The 15,556-nt window shown below is 26.6% G+C and overlaps 5 protein-coding genes across 7 annotated transcripts; 1 reads left to right on the top strand and 4 right to left on the bottom strand.

Annotated features, from left to right (window-relative positions):
* Window positions 1-77: 77 nt before the first annotated feature.
* On the bottom strand, window positions 78-1,042 carry Bm14691 (Uncharacterized protein; the record flags this gene model as incomplete). Its single annotated transcript, XM_001893441.2, has 3 exons — window positions 78-223; window positions 412-516; window positions 835-1,042. 3 exons carry the CDS (start codon window positions 1,040-1,042, stop codon window positions 78-80), a joined length of 459 nt encoding a protein of 152 aa, XP_001893476.1.
* A 375-nt stretch (window positions 1,043-1,417) lies between these two features.
* Window positions 1,418-2,900, bottom strand: Bm7631 (Uncharacterized protein; the record flags this gene model as incomplete). 2 transcript variants are annotated; one of them, XM_001893442.2, is made up of 4 exons in its annotated part: window positions 1,418-1,627; window positions 1,946-2,033; window positions 2,197-2,358; window positions 2,716-2,900. In XM_001893442.2, the coding sequence occupies 4 exons, from the start codon at window positions 2,898-2,900 to the stop codon at window positions 1,418-1,420; spliced, it is 645 nt and encodes a 214-aa protein (XP_001893477.1). The 2 variants fall into 2 exon arrangements, with proteins under 2 accessions (XP_001893477.1, XP_042934069.1); XM_043078135.1 differs by having other exon boundaries at window positions 2,754-2,773.
* Window positions 2,901-3,292: 392 nt separating this feature from the next.
* Window positions 3,293-6,034, bottom strand: Bm7627 (putative RNA 3-terminal phosphate cyclase-like protein, putative; the record flags this gene model as incomplete). 2 transcript variants are annotated; one of them, XM_043078136.1, is made up of 9 exons in its annotated part: window positions 3,293-3,458; window positions 3,788-3,891; window positions 3,979-4,138; window positions 4,483-4,649; window positions 4,872-4,949; window positions 5,126-5,297; window positions 5,441-5,519; window positions 5,602-5,673; window positions 5,905-6,034. In XM_043078136.1, the coding sequence occupies 9 exons, from the start codon at window positions 6,032-6,034 to the stop codon at window positions 3,293-3,295; spliced, it is 1,128 nt and encodes a 375-aa protein (XP_042934070.1). The 2 variants fall into 2 exon arrangements, with proteins under 2 accessions (XP_042934070.1, XP_001893478.2); XM_001893443.2 differs by having other exon boundaries at window positions 4,866-4,949.
* Window positions 6,035-6,888: 854 nt separating this feature from the next.
* Window positions 6,889-7,937, top strand: Bm1208 (Uncharacterized protein; the record flags this gene model as incomplete). Its single annotated transcript, XM_001893444.2, has 4 exons — window positions 6,889-6,976; window positions 7,355-7,383; window positions 7,537-7,647; window positions 7,890-7,937. 4 exons carry the CDS (start codon window positions 6,889-6,891, stop codon window positions 7,935-7,937), a joined length of 276 nt encoding a protein of 91 aa, XP_001893479.2.
* A 4,237-nt stretch (window positions 7,938-12,174) lies between these two features.
* On the bottom strand, window positions 12,175-14,604 carry Bma-dct-5 (Uncharacterized protein; the record flags this gene model as incomplete). Its single annotated transcript, XM_043078137.1, has 3 exons — window positions 12,175-12,440; window positions 13,682-13,855; window positions 14,490-14,604. 3 exons carry the CDS (start codon window positions 14,602-14,604, stop codon window positions 12,175-12,177), a joined length of 555 nt encoding a protein of 184 aa, XP_042934071.1.
* Window positions 14,605-15,556: the final 952 nt, after the last annotated feature.

The following is a 15,556-nucleotide window of genomic DNA, read 5'->3' on the forward strand; positions in this document are numbered from 1 at the left end:
TTAACATCATCATAAGTGAAAGTGACTGAATATTTTTATACTAGAGATCAAAATGAAATCATTTTCAGGATGCTTATTCAATCATCATCCCTAGCAAATGTTTCTGCAATATTGAGGTAATCGATTGCTTGAACGAGAGGTGACTGATGACCGATTTTACGATCATATTCCCATAGCATAAAGGATTTTGCTGAACCATTAACTTCAAAAACGCGACTGTTATCTGCAATTTCTTAAATTCACATTCAAATTTCAAATAGTTCTCAGTAACTTCATGTTATAAGAATAACAATAAAATAAAAAATTTTCTCAATAAACTTCATAATGGAAAAATAACAATCGAAATATTTGGAAAACATAATCATACAATCTTTAATAAGATTAGCAGAAAAATAAAAACTAATTGCAAACCTTTGATCTCTTTTTCTACAGCAACAAACAAACGGTAGCCATCTGGAAACTGTTGCTGCACTCCATTCAAGATTCGTCCTCGAAATGTTGCAATTCTCGTATCATCTACAAAGCATTATCATAATTTTCAGTAAACTGATCGTTCGTCAAAACAACTTAACAAACTTAACAAATTCGACATTTACAAATAACTCAAATTTCACTGCTACCAGAACTTTTCAACTGCTTTAAAATAGCAGGTTTCAAAAATTTTGTAGTCTTAAAATGCTAAAAACATAAAAATTGTCAACTCTCCACCTTCATCCGTATGGTTTGTAATACGGTTAGCCACACTTCGCTAGAAATGTCGTAGTTAAAATAGATACAATTTTCTTCCGCTAATAATAGCAAAAATTTAATTTTATAATAAACAAGAAAAACCACCTCCCAATCTCTCGGTGATAAAGTACTGTGACACTTTTGCTGGTCCATCGTATTCAATCCTACACGGTAACGAATGAAATTCATTGGTGAAATCATTATTACTCACATTTTCGAAAACGATTTTATTTACTTCCTCGGTTTGCTCCGCTACGATTACCACCTTTCTAGGTTTTGCCAGTTTTGTCACTTCTTTCTTTCTTTTCGGCATCAGCAAATTCCTGTGCTACAGAAGCTTCTTCTTAGCACAAACAAATGTTTATAAAAATGTAAAAATGAGCAATGCAGAAAGGCCTACATGGAGCAAGAATGTATATTAAATGCTTATTAAACTTCAAACAAAATATTTTACAGTAGAATTAGCTTTTATGCTGTGAATTTATGTACAATAAAAACTTGACATTGTACTTTAAATGTTCGAATTCATCCCAATTTCTCTTCAAATAGTACTCAAATTTCAAACCGATTAAGTTATTTGGAATAAAAACACAGATAAAATCCATTTTTCATTGAAACATTTTCAAATAACTTACTGGTTATTTTTGGAAAATTTACAATCACATGGGTTCAATATTCAAATAATGTCTTATGAGATCACATTACGGAAAATTCGAATCAGGTTATCAGCAAATAAATCTGATGAATCCCATTCATCAAATCGCAAGCCCTGAAGGTATTCTGGAACAGAAGAAATGAGTCCACGCGGAAAAGTACTCGGTTCTAACCAATCAACTGCCAGAAATAACTGAAAGCTTTTTTTTGAACTCCATTCTTCGCACAACAATGTGATGGTTATCTGCAATTAGCCAGTACTAATCAAAAGGAACAGCAAAACTATATTTTAACAAGAATGAGAAATTAGAGAGAAATTACAACTGGGACTATAAATTTTTTCAGAGAAGTTTTGACATAAAGTGTGCCAACAATACTAATAGAAACTTAATTAATAGGAAGAAAAAAATATATATAGAAAAAACAATTTAGCTAATAATAAAAATATAAAAAAGAAAACTTGTGAAAAAAAATAGTAAACAATAACAACTGTAAAATATAATAAGAATAAATACCACAGAAACATAAACAATTGAAATTACAATAAAAGAAAAATGCTTACACAAGTAGGTTCATCTTCATCAATTGTCCATTCCATGAATGTAAATGGATATCTGACGTCCGAGCACAGTTTTACTGCTAGATCGATCCTAAAATTAATTTATATCATTGAAACATCAATTAAACAAAGTCACGGTGCTACTAACAACTAATCAGCAATCAATTACTTTAAGTCATAAGTCCCTTTTATCATATTTACTGTCCTGAACTAGAAAGAACTGAAGAGCATTAATAAAAGTAACATCGCCATACTTTAAACAACGTTCAACGAAGCTGTGATACAATGAACAAAGTGTATCACCACTTTGCCATGAATGCTCAAATGCAGAACCCAAGCTGGTCACAACTCCCGGACCAGTTGCAGGAAAAGATTCACTCCGCTGTAGCTTCAAAAAATAACTGCTAGCATCCAATCTACAAAAATGAATTTGCATTCCTCTACGATTATTTTTATTACGTTAGATAATTAATTATGTAAGCAGAAGCAATATTCGAAAGCCTTATCCCAACAAATACCCGCCCTGTCCCCTATGCAAAAGGCAAACCTTAGTTAGCGGTAAAGTTAGTAAATAGAAGTAACATATATTCCAATCAGGTTTGAGTCTAATAGAAATTTAGTTAATAGAAAAACATAGGGATAGAAAAATTTCATTTTCCTCATTTTCCCGCAATCATAAACCTTTTCAAGACCTATAAGCAGTACACCACCAGAACACCACGTCGACCTATTATTAACGTGAGAGAATACTTGATTAGAAAAAAAGACACAACCTGAAAGTTATTGTTACTTGTTGAAATGAATTATTAACTTCCGAACAGCAATCCTCATCAGCCAATTCACACAACTGTTTAAGCCATTCCCACTCAGATTCAACTAACTCAGACGTACCAGCTCCATTATTGATACTTGGACATTCTATCAAGAAATCAGCCCACGGTTGCACTGGCACTTCCATCAACCTAACAATGGAATTCACTTAAATGAACTATGAAATCATTATGAGAAAGCACTTTGATAAGTCGCTCTCTAGTGAATACGCAGAATCACTGACTGAAATAATATAACACAAAACAAATTTCAAATGCAAAAAATTTTATTGCAAATCAACAATCCAAACAAAAACAAAAAATAAAAAACAAAAAAATAAACAAAACAAACAACAATATTATGTTAGCCTTGAACAATATGTAATTAGTTTACTTATTATGATTTCTTACCACAATACTTCTTACAAAGACGAAATTCCAAAATAAAAAAAGACATCATTGAAATCATTCATATTCTGAATTTAGGGAAAACTGGAAGCCATTTAAGTTTACCAAAATCACATGTAATACTGGATTCAAATCACAACACAATTTTATTCAAATTACTAAATCCGATACCCATACAAGTCATCAGTACCTTCTCATTAGAGCCCAATCTCTGTTCTTTATCATCGCATAGCTCATCCCAATGGTCTATTTTGAATGTTATTTCGAAGTATTTCTTCAAATTCCGCAATGTGTACATACTGAAAAAAAAAATATATATTAAAAAGTACAGAAGAGGTCTTAATAAAATTATAAGCAAATCAGTCTGCACGCGCTAATCCAATTACTTGCTTAATTTTAGTGAGAACAAATGATAATTAAATTGTCACAACAGCAATACTGGATGCCTGTTGACAATGTTCGTAACAAAGTTTGAGCTTCATATTGCAGAAAACTACGGTGTAAGGTAATGGAAAAATTTTTTCTTCATAGTAATACTCGAGAAAGAAACCAGAACTATGGATATGTTCTATATCTGAAGAAGATAAGGTAGCATTTGACATATTTCCAGGTAAGTAAACCAACAAACCAGTAAGCAGAGAGAGGTCCAAACAGATATGTACTAACATCCTTTTCGCAAAGCGTCATAAAAGTCACAGCTAAGGCTTGAGCTGTGGTGTCAACACATCCTCCCTGGAAATATAATTATTAACTAAATTATGTAAAATGAGAGTATCATTTTTTCAATACAATTTATCAGTGAGAAGAAACGAAACTAACTGCAAAGATCTGATCCAACAACTGGCATGCAGCAACGTGTCCAACGTCTTCCGGCACAACTGGGTTGCCTTGTTCATCTTTCGGTTTTGATACGGCTTCACCATGATAAATTATTCCTTCCGTTGTTTCACTAGTTAAAAAAAGACCAAAGCCAGGTGAACTAAAGAACCAATCATAATTATTCGGACAAAAAAGGTAGAATTTTAAAAATTCATTTTTTTTTTTTTTGAATAAAGAACTATTGACAGCTATTAAAGAGCTATTTGTATTCAGACATCTACTATTTTATATTTGTCTTCCCACTTTTTATTCTATTCCCTAACAATGAAAGTATATGTTGCTGATCTGCAGAACCATAAAAATCACTAAAAAAGAGTCTAAATTTATTTGCAAAAAAAATCATATCGAATATACAACACTGACTGTCCTCAAAGTTCTGAAATGCTTGAACAAAGAAAAAATTCTTCAAGACAAGAAAAGCTAAAAAATGGAATAATACCATACTTTCCACCAGATGCTCCTTTTCTCTGATCAACAGTGATATAAATATCAGCAATGTAATCGCGAAGAGTGTGCTTTGCTGCATCAATCATACGATATGCTATAGATGGAGAAACTTTGGAAACAGACGCAATCCCTCGTATTTTACATATTTTTCCAACTGTTTTACACTAAATTATAGCAAAAAAAAATACAAAATTTAAGTAATTATAAGGTTTATCATTAAATATTTAAGCATAATGTTTATCATTAAAAATTAAGAAACAATGAACAAACAAGATATAAAGACAATCGTGTAATTGTATTTATGAAGAAGCAAAACTACGGGATGTCTCCGAATAAGAAAAAAATAATCTTATAGTAAAAACCTGCATTAAAAAAGATACCTGTACAGGACGAAAGGTTCTTATTGTTGGTAAAGTCAAAATTACACATCCACCACCGTCGGGTTTGTAACCTCGAGCAGTAATCTAAAGTTCGAAATTTCATTTCCCTAACAGATTACAGCACAATGATATTAAAGTTTTCATACAGATAATACTATCAAAAATTAAATAACAATGGTAAGGATAGAACGATACTAGAAACAGATCAAAAATGAATCAAAATAATGCTGAAACAGATTAATTCAAATAAATAAATGAACCTTAATTTCTGGCACATCAGATGCAAACACAAATTTATTGAAAACCGGAAGCCACGTTGCACGAATGGCATCGACACTTAACTCACATGGAGCGTTGGTTATTCCTTCTAGTTTTACGTTAAGTGGATACTTACAAAAAGGAGCAATCATTAACAAAGGTTCCAGGTAGTAGCTGAAAAAATATATATATAATAATTCTATGAGGAATGATAGAAGAATGAGATGCTGAATATCAGTGACAAAGATGCAAACATTAAATGAATTTAAATTTAAATAAATTTAAATCTAAAAATATGAGAACCGGCCAAAAACAACCTTATGCATCGGTCATTGCCACAATCGAAAGTAAGTTTGCCACCCGTGATCATACCAGGTGAGAATGTAACTTCAGTACCTGGAACGGAAAAATTAAAGTCAAAGGTGTAGATAAAAAGTGTAAATTAAAAAAAGTAAAAGCTAGGCTAAAAAAATTAAACCTGTTTGACTGATTTTAATTCGTGTGCCATTGGTTATCTTTTCCAACATTAACAGAAGTTTTGACTCGAAATCTAAATGAACAATTCGGTGTTTTTTTTTTTTTCAAAAGGAAAGAACAATGGTTAGAAGAAACTGTAGTTTAAAAATTTTTAAATCGTTGGAATTTCAAAAAAAAAAAAATCAAACCAAGTTTTAGAATTATTATCTATTACTGAAATTATCTCTTACTGGAAAAAATATCAAGTTATTCGTCAAAGAAATAAATTAAATTATGTGAAATATGACGTCAAATGAGAACGTACCTTTTATTCCTGGTTCATCATCATAACGACGTATCTCTGAAATGGTCACCGAGTGACCACTTAGCAATGAATAAGCAAGTCGCTGTCTGAAGAAGTTGCATCCCTCAAAACGTAATTCTTTCTGCTCCATAACTTCTCCTTAAAGTGACGTCAACAACGTAACGTTTTTACTAAGCATATTCACGTATCACGCACCCTCATATCACGTCTGCCATCTTTCACACATCCTTTCCTATTGTCCTGATATGTTACACTTGCGTCTCATCTATTCCATACTATTTCTTCGTATACATGCGTCTGTCAATGATTGTTCTCTGCTTGATTTGGCGCTATTTGAGAAGTGTTGGCGGTGTTGGCATGCATACTCAGGCGACACTCTTGAATCACTTTCGGTTATTTTCAGCTATGCAGTCGAGATTTGTAATCATTAACGATAACAAACAAATTTCCTTTGAAGTTTTAAAATTTTTTAGAACAGAAATTAGTTAATGAAAAAAAAAAAAAAACGAAAGCAAAAATAAATTAAATTAATCGTGTCAGAGGTAGCCAAATATTCATATCATAATTTTGGTAAGAAATTTGCTCCTCAGTTTTTTTTTTTTTTTTTTTTTTTAAACTATCAATTTGATTATCGAAATACAATTTAGACATCTATTTGCACTAATGGAATTCACCGGTAATGTATGATATAAACTTAAGTTTATTCTAACTAAAACCTCATCTAAAATAAATGTTTGTTTGTTTTTTCCTTCTACATTTAATGTTTAATACATTTTTTTTTTTTTTTTTTTTTTTTACATTTAAATTTTTACACTTAAAAATGGTTCCGTAAAGAATCTGTGATTATTCATGCAAATATTTCATTTTAAAAATTTTCAAAATGTTATTTAAAATTCCATTTGTATTAGCAATTAGTAGTATATACGGTGCATTGTATTCACTATTCTACATATTATGGACCGATCGGTGAAAAGTATAAGGGAAATGTTACGTGAAAATGTTGCTCGATTTTTGGAGCACGCTAACGGACGTGAAGTGATCATCACTGTAACGGCACGACTTGTCAAGAAACGTCAGTCTTTTTTTTTTTTTTGTGCGTCTGAAAAAAAAAAAAAAAGGAGGTGAAATAAATTTGATATTTTATATTTTAAATCATATAATCATTAAATTTAAAAGATTTGAATTGTTTACTAATTTTATTTGTTCTGATTAATGATGCATTTATTTATTACTTAAGTCCATTATTTTTAGATTTTATTATCATGATTTCTTGATAGCTTAGTAATTCTTGATTCTCATCCATTAGTATTTTTAGTATCTTAATAATTTTTGATTTTAATTATTGATGTGTTTGTAGCAAATTTGTTTCAATTGTATTTATGCAAAAATCAAATTTGAAGTGAAAATAGTTATCATTTTTCATAAAGCTAATATTTTTCCAAAATTTCAGAAAATAAAGGACAAAAAAAGTTGGAACAGGTTCAAATTTATTTAATTATTTGTGCTCTTTTTTTTTTTTTTTTGTTTTAAACAAATTAGGTCAAAATTGATGTCAAAATTTGTTTGTTTATTTTTGCATAGTGCATTTTATTCATAAATAAATTTACAAAAATTAAATTTTATTTCATTTAGGATGTAAAAATTGAACATCGAAAACGAAATCATACGAAATATGTAAACAATACTGCATCACAAACTGATAAATCAACCAGCGTTTACAGCCAGAATAACAATTCTGCCACTGTGAGAACATTTATTTGTAAATGGAAAAAAAAAAGTTTTAGTTTTTAATAAAACTGTAGATTGTTTTACTTTGAAATTAAATGAATTAAAATTAATCATTTTAATTATTGCTTTTAGAAAATATTACTTTTAAAATTTTGAATTTTGAATGAATTACTGACTTCTCCTTTAGCTCTCATTTATAGGCAATTCTGGAACTTTCTATAATAATAATTTTTAATTAACTATGATATGAATTGCAGAAATGGTATGATAAAAGAAAGAATAGATATCACTATGGCAAAGAATAAATTTTTTACAATTCATCAAAAATGGAAGGTAAAATTAGGAAAATAAGCAAAAATTTGATTCAAAGAAAGTTTTTCACTTTCAAATGTTTCTGAAAATGATACCTATATGAATGTTCCAATAAATTTGCTAAATAAAAATTAATCTCAGCGCTTCTGTCATTTATCATTCAGTTACAAAGACCGCCAAATTAAATTTATTTCACCTTTATTTGTTCAATATTTTTTTGACATAAAAATTTACATTCTATTTTCATTCAATGGTATTAACTAATTGCATTTGAACTGTTTCTCTTCATTATCCAACTATTTTTAAATTGTGAACAATCATGCTATCAAATTTATTTTTTTTATTTTCAAATTGCAGAAGCAGAAGAGTAATTGTGAAGTTAGGATGAGAGATTGGGATAGAATATCTGGTGGAGAAGAGATTATGCTATATTTTGAAAATGTCAACATTGTGTCAACTTTAAAAGAAGATTTCATTGGTACCTGAAGGTATTGATAAAATTCGTATAGAAATGTAGAAACTGCTAACTAATAAAATTCGTATAGAATAAAAACTGAAGTAGTAAAAGTTTTTTTTTAAAAAAAAAAAAATTCAAGAAGAGTTCATAAACTACAAAAATAAGATAATCATTAATTAAATGTTAGTCAGAGAGTTTGATGAAATGATATTTGCAAATTTGAAGAAATGAAAGACACGGGGAAGAGAAAAAATAATTAATAATAAAATTAGGGAGGAGAGACTATCTTGTGACAATACTTTCAATTAAATTAAAAAAAGTCTTTTAAATTTATTCAATACATTGTTTTTCATTCGAAATTTTTAATCAATGTCGCCGAGTAGTAATGACAGCATTTTTTGTCAACGTAAAATAAATTTGATGTAAAACGAAGAAGAAATTAATTTTGAAGTGTTTAACATTAATTTTGAGGGTTTTTTTTTTTTAATGAAGTTCGTTTGCAAATTGGAAAGAAAAAAGTTCTAAATAGTTTTTGAATTTATAAATTTTAAATTTATTTTTATTCCTTATTTTTCTAAAAAGTTTACTACTATTGTTATTAACTTTAATAATTAACTAAAATAATACTATCACACTAACTTTTTTGCTATAATATCTTTTAACTAAGTAATAATTCTTTAATTTTATTATCAATTGTGTTTATCATTTCGAATTAAAGTTTACTTCGATAAATGAAAATTGTGAGATAGGAAAATTTTTCAAAATTAAATTTTTGCTAAAAAACAATCTTTACCAGTTTTTTTCTTCTTCAATTTACTGCATTCTTCATACAAGAAAAAGTGAAAAAGTGGATGAAAGACAGTCTGATTTTTTTTTTTTTTTTTTTTTAATTTATCATTTAAATTAATTATTTTTCAAAATTTCATTATTTTCTAAGTATTTCAAAAGTTTAATAAATTTCTCCAAACATTCCTACTACTACCATAACTTATCTACTTACTTTCAATCTTTTCTTATTTCAATATTCATAGAGGAAAAAAAAAAATTATGACTGTATGATTGCATTTTATTTAATTTAAGAAATCTTACAGTTAATTGATGCTCAAACTTTGCAACATTTACAATTCATTTAATTAAGTTAATAATAAATTGAAAGAATTGAAAAATGAAATAATTAATTAAATAAATATTTCAGTGATAATTTTGTGCGTACTTTGAATTAAAAATTATTATTTTGCAACTTTTTTTATCAACGGATGATGCTCAATTGTTGCATTATTTTAAAAAGAAAGTGATATTTCATCTTTTTCATTTCTATGAGAAAATGAAATTTTTGTTTGTAAGATTTAATTTTGAAATTATCTTTCGTGGTACTTTCATACTTTCAACTTTGTTACCTTTGACCTTTGAAGAAATGTACTACTTCGTTCACCTTTGACCTTTGAAGAAATGTACTACCATAGTTTTTTTTTTTGAGTATAAGAAATATGATATACTGAAGAGTTCATTTGTTTAATGAATGAAATTGAACATTTAAATATATGATAATAATTAACATAAAGTATCAAGAGTAATTTTAAGTTTCGTGTTGAATTAAAAGTTAAAAAACATTCAAATAATTTCATCCCACAAATTTTAAATTCCATTCTTTTTCATTTACTTTTTAAAAATCATCTTTGTTGCCTATTTTATAAAAAATATTATTTAAAACTATATTTTATATGTCTAAAGAAAGTAGTTAATTTGAAATTGATTAAAAAGTTTATGATTAATTTTTTTTAAAATTGTTAAATGCGCTAATGTAACGTTTTGTTAGTAATGGGATATTTGACTAATAATGCACCAATTGCGCCTCTGCCAATAAGTAATCAAACTGTCATCTTTTCAACGCTACAATAACGATTTTAAAAAATTTTGAATTGAAGTTTTGCATTGTCACTGCAACAACTTCTAAATGCTTTCTATCAATTCATGCAAATTAAACAGTACAAATTTTTATGAAATATCAATTTAAAGTGTTTCAGATTCTAAAGCATGCATTTTTATAAAAAGTAAAATTCAAATTTTGATGGCTTTTTATAAAAATTAAAATAAAAATTCAAATTTTGATGGCCTTTTATAAAAATTAAAATAAAAATTCAAATTTTGATACTCCTATGGATTATCTCTTTTAAAGCCATATCTTAATCAAATTTACAAATTCAAAAAATTACCCTTATTCGATTCCTTCAACAATTTGGTTGTCAAGAAGTCAATTCATCGCAATCTAATCATTACATTTTTACAGCTATCGTACAACTGATATGGCCAATCAGTGATTATCGCACAGAGCCAAGAAACTACTGGGGGACTTGGCCATCGGTAATATTGATCTTTTGTTATAGCAATCAACATCCATCCAAAGAGATAAGTATTTATTTTTTTACATATATTACTAGGCATATTTTCAAATGCAAAATTTTAACATTATTCAATTAAACAAAGTTTAAACTTACTTTCTACCAAATTCTGAGTTACTTTTTAGCCTAATCTTATTCCAATTAAAAATGAAATTTTTAATTTTTAATTGTATCACGATGGCTCATCATTCAAGCATTACTATATTGTTGAATTGCGCAAAATGGGCGCTTTTGACATAAATTCTAGAACTTTCGACTACCTTTATCAAATCTTACTTACTAATTGCTATTTTATCAAAAATGAATAATGAATGTGTAAAATTTTTAATCAAAATTTAATTTTTTAATTGAAATTTTTTTTTTTTACAAAATTAAATAAATTGAAATGATAAAAATATATACATTAGCTTACAATGAAACAAAAAAAGAAAAAAAAAATTGAATTAATAGAAATAGATTGAGAATGTTTGAATAGATAGAGCTAAACTTATTTACTTTTCATTGTATTTTGCTCATTAATTTCTATAAACGAATTAAAAATTAAAGAAATTTAAAGTTCAAACACAGTAATTTTAAACAAAAGAAATGTGAAATTCTATTTCTTTCATAAAAATTAATCTTTTGAATTTCATTTTTACATCTTTCCAACTTTACAAATTTCTCAGCGAAATATCTAATAATCTTTTCAAAACAATTTTTTGCCATTTTTCACTTTTTTTTTTTTTTAAATATCAAAATTGACAATATCAGATGACAATTGTTTCTAAATGATTTCTATTATCAATTTTAGCTGAAATAAATTGAATACAAAAAGAAAAAAATGCATAACAAATAGTACAGTATTAGCATATTATCATTTTCAAAAATTTCTATAAAAAAGTATCATAATGATATTTTCTGGTTGACAATAGCTGAATGACAATATTAGAATGACAATATCAAAATGACAATATCAGTTGACAGTATCAAAATGACAATATCAGTTGACAATATCAGAATGACAATATCAGTTGACAATATCAGAATGATAATATTAGAATGACAATATCAAAATGACAATATCAGAATGATAATATTAGAATGACAATATCAAAATGACAACATCAGAATGACAATATCAGTTGACAATAGCAGAATGACAATACCAGAATGACAATATTAGAATGACAATATCAAAATGACAATATCACTTGATAATATCAGAATGACAATATCAGTTGACAATATCAGAGTGACAATATCAGTTGACAATATCAGAGTGACAATATCAGTTGACAATATCAGAGTGACAATATCAGTTGACAATATCAGAGTGACAATATCAGTTGACAATATCAGAGTGACAATATCAGTTGACAATAAAAAAAAATCCATTTATGTTCTACGACCAGCAGAGTACTCTTTAAGTACATAATTAAATAAATCCATACAACTACCATTAAAATTAACATTTGGTAATTTTGGAATGTTATTTTCACGACAAATTCTTAGAAATATCCTTTTTGCAACATAAACACAATACGGGCAATCATCATCGTAGCAGTAAACATTGCATCGTTTTCTTGCGCACGAATTCATGTGAAGCGCATCTTCTATGAAACATTGCTCCAAACAAGTTTCAATTTTTGGACATTCCATTTCTGAAAAAAAAAAAGCAAAAGCAAAAGCAAATAGTAAATGTTAAACTTTGTTATATGAGTTTATGAAATTTGATATTACATAATTTAATAAAAATTTAAAAATTTACATTTATATTTAATATATTTATATTTTTTCAAATTTTAGCTAAAATTTTAGGTTTTTTTTTTTTTTTGAGAATAAATTAAAAAATATTAAATATAAATTCTTATTTATTACTATATTGCTAATTCATTTATTACTTTTTTTAAAAAATTTTAGGTTTTTTTTTTTTGAAAATAAATTGAAAAATATTAAATATAATTTTTCATTTATTACTTTTAATTATTAAATATAATATATATATATATATAAGTAATTTTTCTAATTGTTAAAACTTTCCTCATTTATTACTATACTTTTTTCTTGTTCTTTGAATATCAATATTTTATCGCTAATTTTATGATATGTTTTTGCACTTAGCTAAAAAAAATTTTTTTTTAAATTCTATTCTTTTTTTTAAAAAAAAAAAATTTAAGTTTTCCAACTTTTTGTATGCCAAAAATATTCAACGATGTTAGTTAGATAAATTAGCAAATAAAATGGATTAAGCTAGATTTTTTTTTTTTTTTAATTCAAATTTAATGCAAATTTAAAATGAATTTATTGAGTATTAACTATTTGTTAGCAAATTTACACAAAAACTGAGAGGGAGAAAGAGAGAGAGAGAGAGAGAGAGAAGGAAAGAATAGGACAGAAAATTCATTCATGTAAATTTCTTTACATAATTTAATTTCTCGTTAACTCAATTTATACAATTGTATCGAATAAAGTTTAAACTCGATTTTGATTTAATTAAAAAATTGAAAAAAACATCCATAATTTTTTTTTTTTTAATTTAAATCATCTGATAAAATTTGACAAGAATTACATAGCTAATTAAACTTATTCCCGTTTAAAAGTACCAATCAGTTTTTTAAAAAAAAAAAATTTAAAAAATAAAACTATTAGTTTTTTTTTTTTTTTTTTTTTAAATAGCAAGATAGCTTAAAATTAAATGTAATTGCATACATTGAAAAAATGAACTATGATCATTGATTAGACTAAATGAACAAAAATTAGAATCATTATCAGTTCAATTGATAAGAGCTAATGATATTATCAGTAATACCAATGGTCAAGATTGACTATTTGAATTGTTTTGAAATGCATAATTTGGAATCAAATTTTGTTAATTAATTAAAAATATCACTCAAGATAGTACTTGTTTTAACACCAGAGGTAATTTTAGATATCTGATCCAAGGCATAATTGCATTGCTCGCATGCAGTGCATGCATCATGGCATTTTGTTGCAAGGCAAACAAAACTGAATTGATCAACCATTGCTGAAAACATGCCAACAGCACTCATCGTATGCATTGCTGTCTCGGTTTTTTCTGAAATTATAAATGCAATATTTTTGTAAGTTGTAGAAATGCATGCAGTCAGGATTGCTTGCACTAAAATGCAAATATTTTTGTAAGTTGTCGAAATGCATGCAGTCAGGATTGCTTGCACTAAAATGCAATATTTTTGTAAGTTGTCGAAATGCATGCAGTCAGGATTGCTTGCACTAAAATGCAATATTTTTGTAAGTTGTAGAAATGCATGCAGTCAGGATTGCTTGCACTAAAATGCAATATTTTTGTAAGTTGTAGAAATGCATGCAGTCAGGATTGCTTGCACTAAAATGCAATATTTTTGTAAATTGTAGAAATGCAGTTATGTTTACTTGTACTAAAATGCAATATTTTTGTAAGTTGTCGAAATGCATGTAGTCAGGATTGCTTACACTAAAATGCAATATTTTTGTAAGTTGTAGAAATGCATGCAGTCAGGATTGCTTGCACTAAAATCAATTTGAATTTAATTTATCTGAACCAATCTATAGTTTATCAACTTATCAGCATCAAATTATCAGTCTCACCTACTATTAACTTTATAAATTGTCGTAATTAGATATCTTTCAATCATTACCGATCATTTCCATTTCAAATATTTTATTAATTATTTTTTAAAAAAAAAGCTAACCTGTAGAGAAGCATCGTTTAATAGTACAATGCACAAGTTTTCCGCAAGAATTAGCATCAGCTAACGAAGAAGGTATAATGTCGCACAGTATGATCAAAAAGGTTAGTTTTAGCATACCTGAAATATTCATTATTTACCTGTATAAATTAATATCAATTAAAGTTAATTACAATTTATTCCTATTTAATTAAATTCAAATCTTATTGATAAAATAAAAAATTATTTAATTTTTCATTTGTTTTAAACATTTTGTAATAATAACAATTGTATTGTTATATGTTAAGATAAATCATTCATTTTTCTTATCTTTTTAACTTTTTAATGATACTTATTGAAAAAAAAAGCTTTTAAATTTGATTGTATTTAAATTAATCAGTTTGTAAATTTAAAATTTTAATACTTTCTAGAAATACCGCTGAAAAATGCGTTCCAATTATAAACAATTACTTTCTATGAATAATATTTTATACTAACTTTTTTTTTTTTAAAAAAAAAATTATTGCACTTTTATTTGCCATTTGTATATTGTTTCCATAATTTAAAATCAAACTTAAAAATTTTTGATAAATTTGCTTTCATATGGCAATTTAAATTTATAAAATCATTCATCACTTTCACATAATTCTAATAACCTAAAACAGCGATAACCAATGATTTAATTAAAATTCTTATCATAACATAAACTTTCATACAGCACTGATTTTCAGTTTAAATAAAAATTCTAATAATTTGAATCATACATTTATATTGTCACATTAATACAGCATTTGTTGACATAATTGAAAAAAGTAAAAATTAACAGATTAATTTTTTATTTTTTGAAAATTAATAGAAAATTAACTTTTGAAAAATTAACAGATCAATTTTTTATTTTTGAAAAATTAACAGAAATTTTTTTTTTCTTTTTTTGAAAAATTAACAGAAAATTAACAGATGAACAAAAGTAAAACAGATTAATTTTAAAGTTTCAGTTACAAGAAAGATAACTATTAATCAAAAATTAAAATTTATTTGATCAAAATTATAATCAATGATGATTCATCACATCTAGCTTTTTAGAAGTATCC

The sequence above is a fragment of the Brugia malayi genome (assembly GCF_000002995.4).
Source record: "Brugia malayi strain FR3 genome assembly, contig: Bm_v4_Chr2_contig_001, whole genome shotgun sequence".
NCBI classification, from domain to species: domain Eukaryota; kingdom Metazoa; phylum Nematoda; class Chromadorea; order Rhabditida; family Onchocercidae; genus Brugia; species Brugia malayi.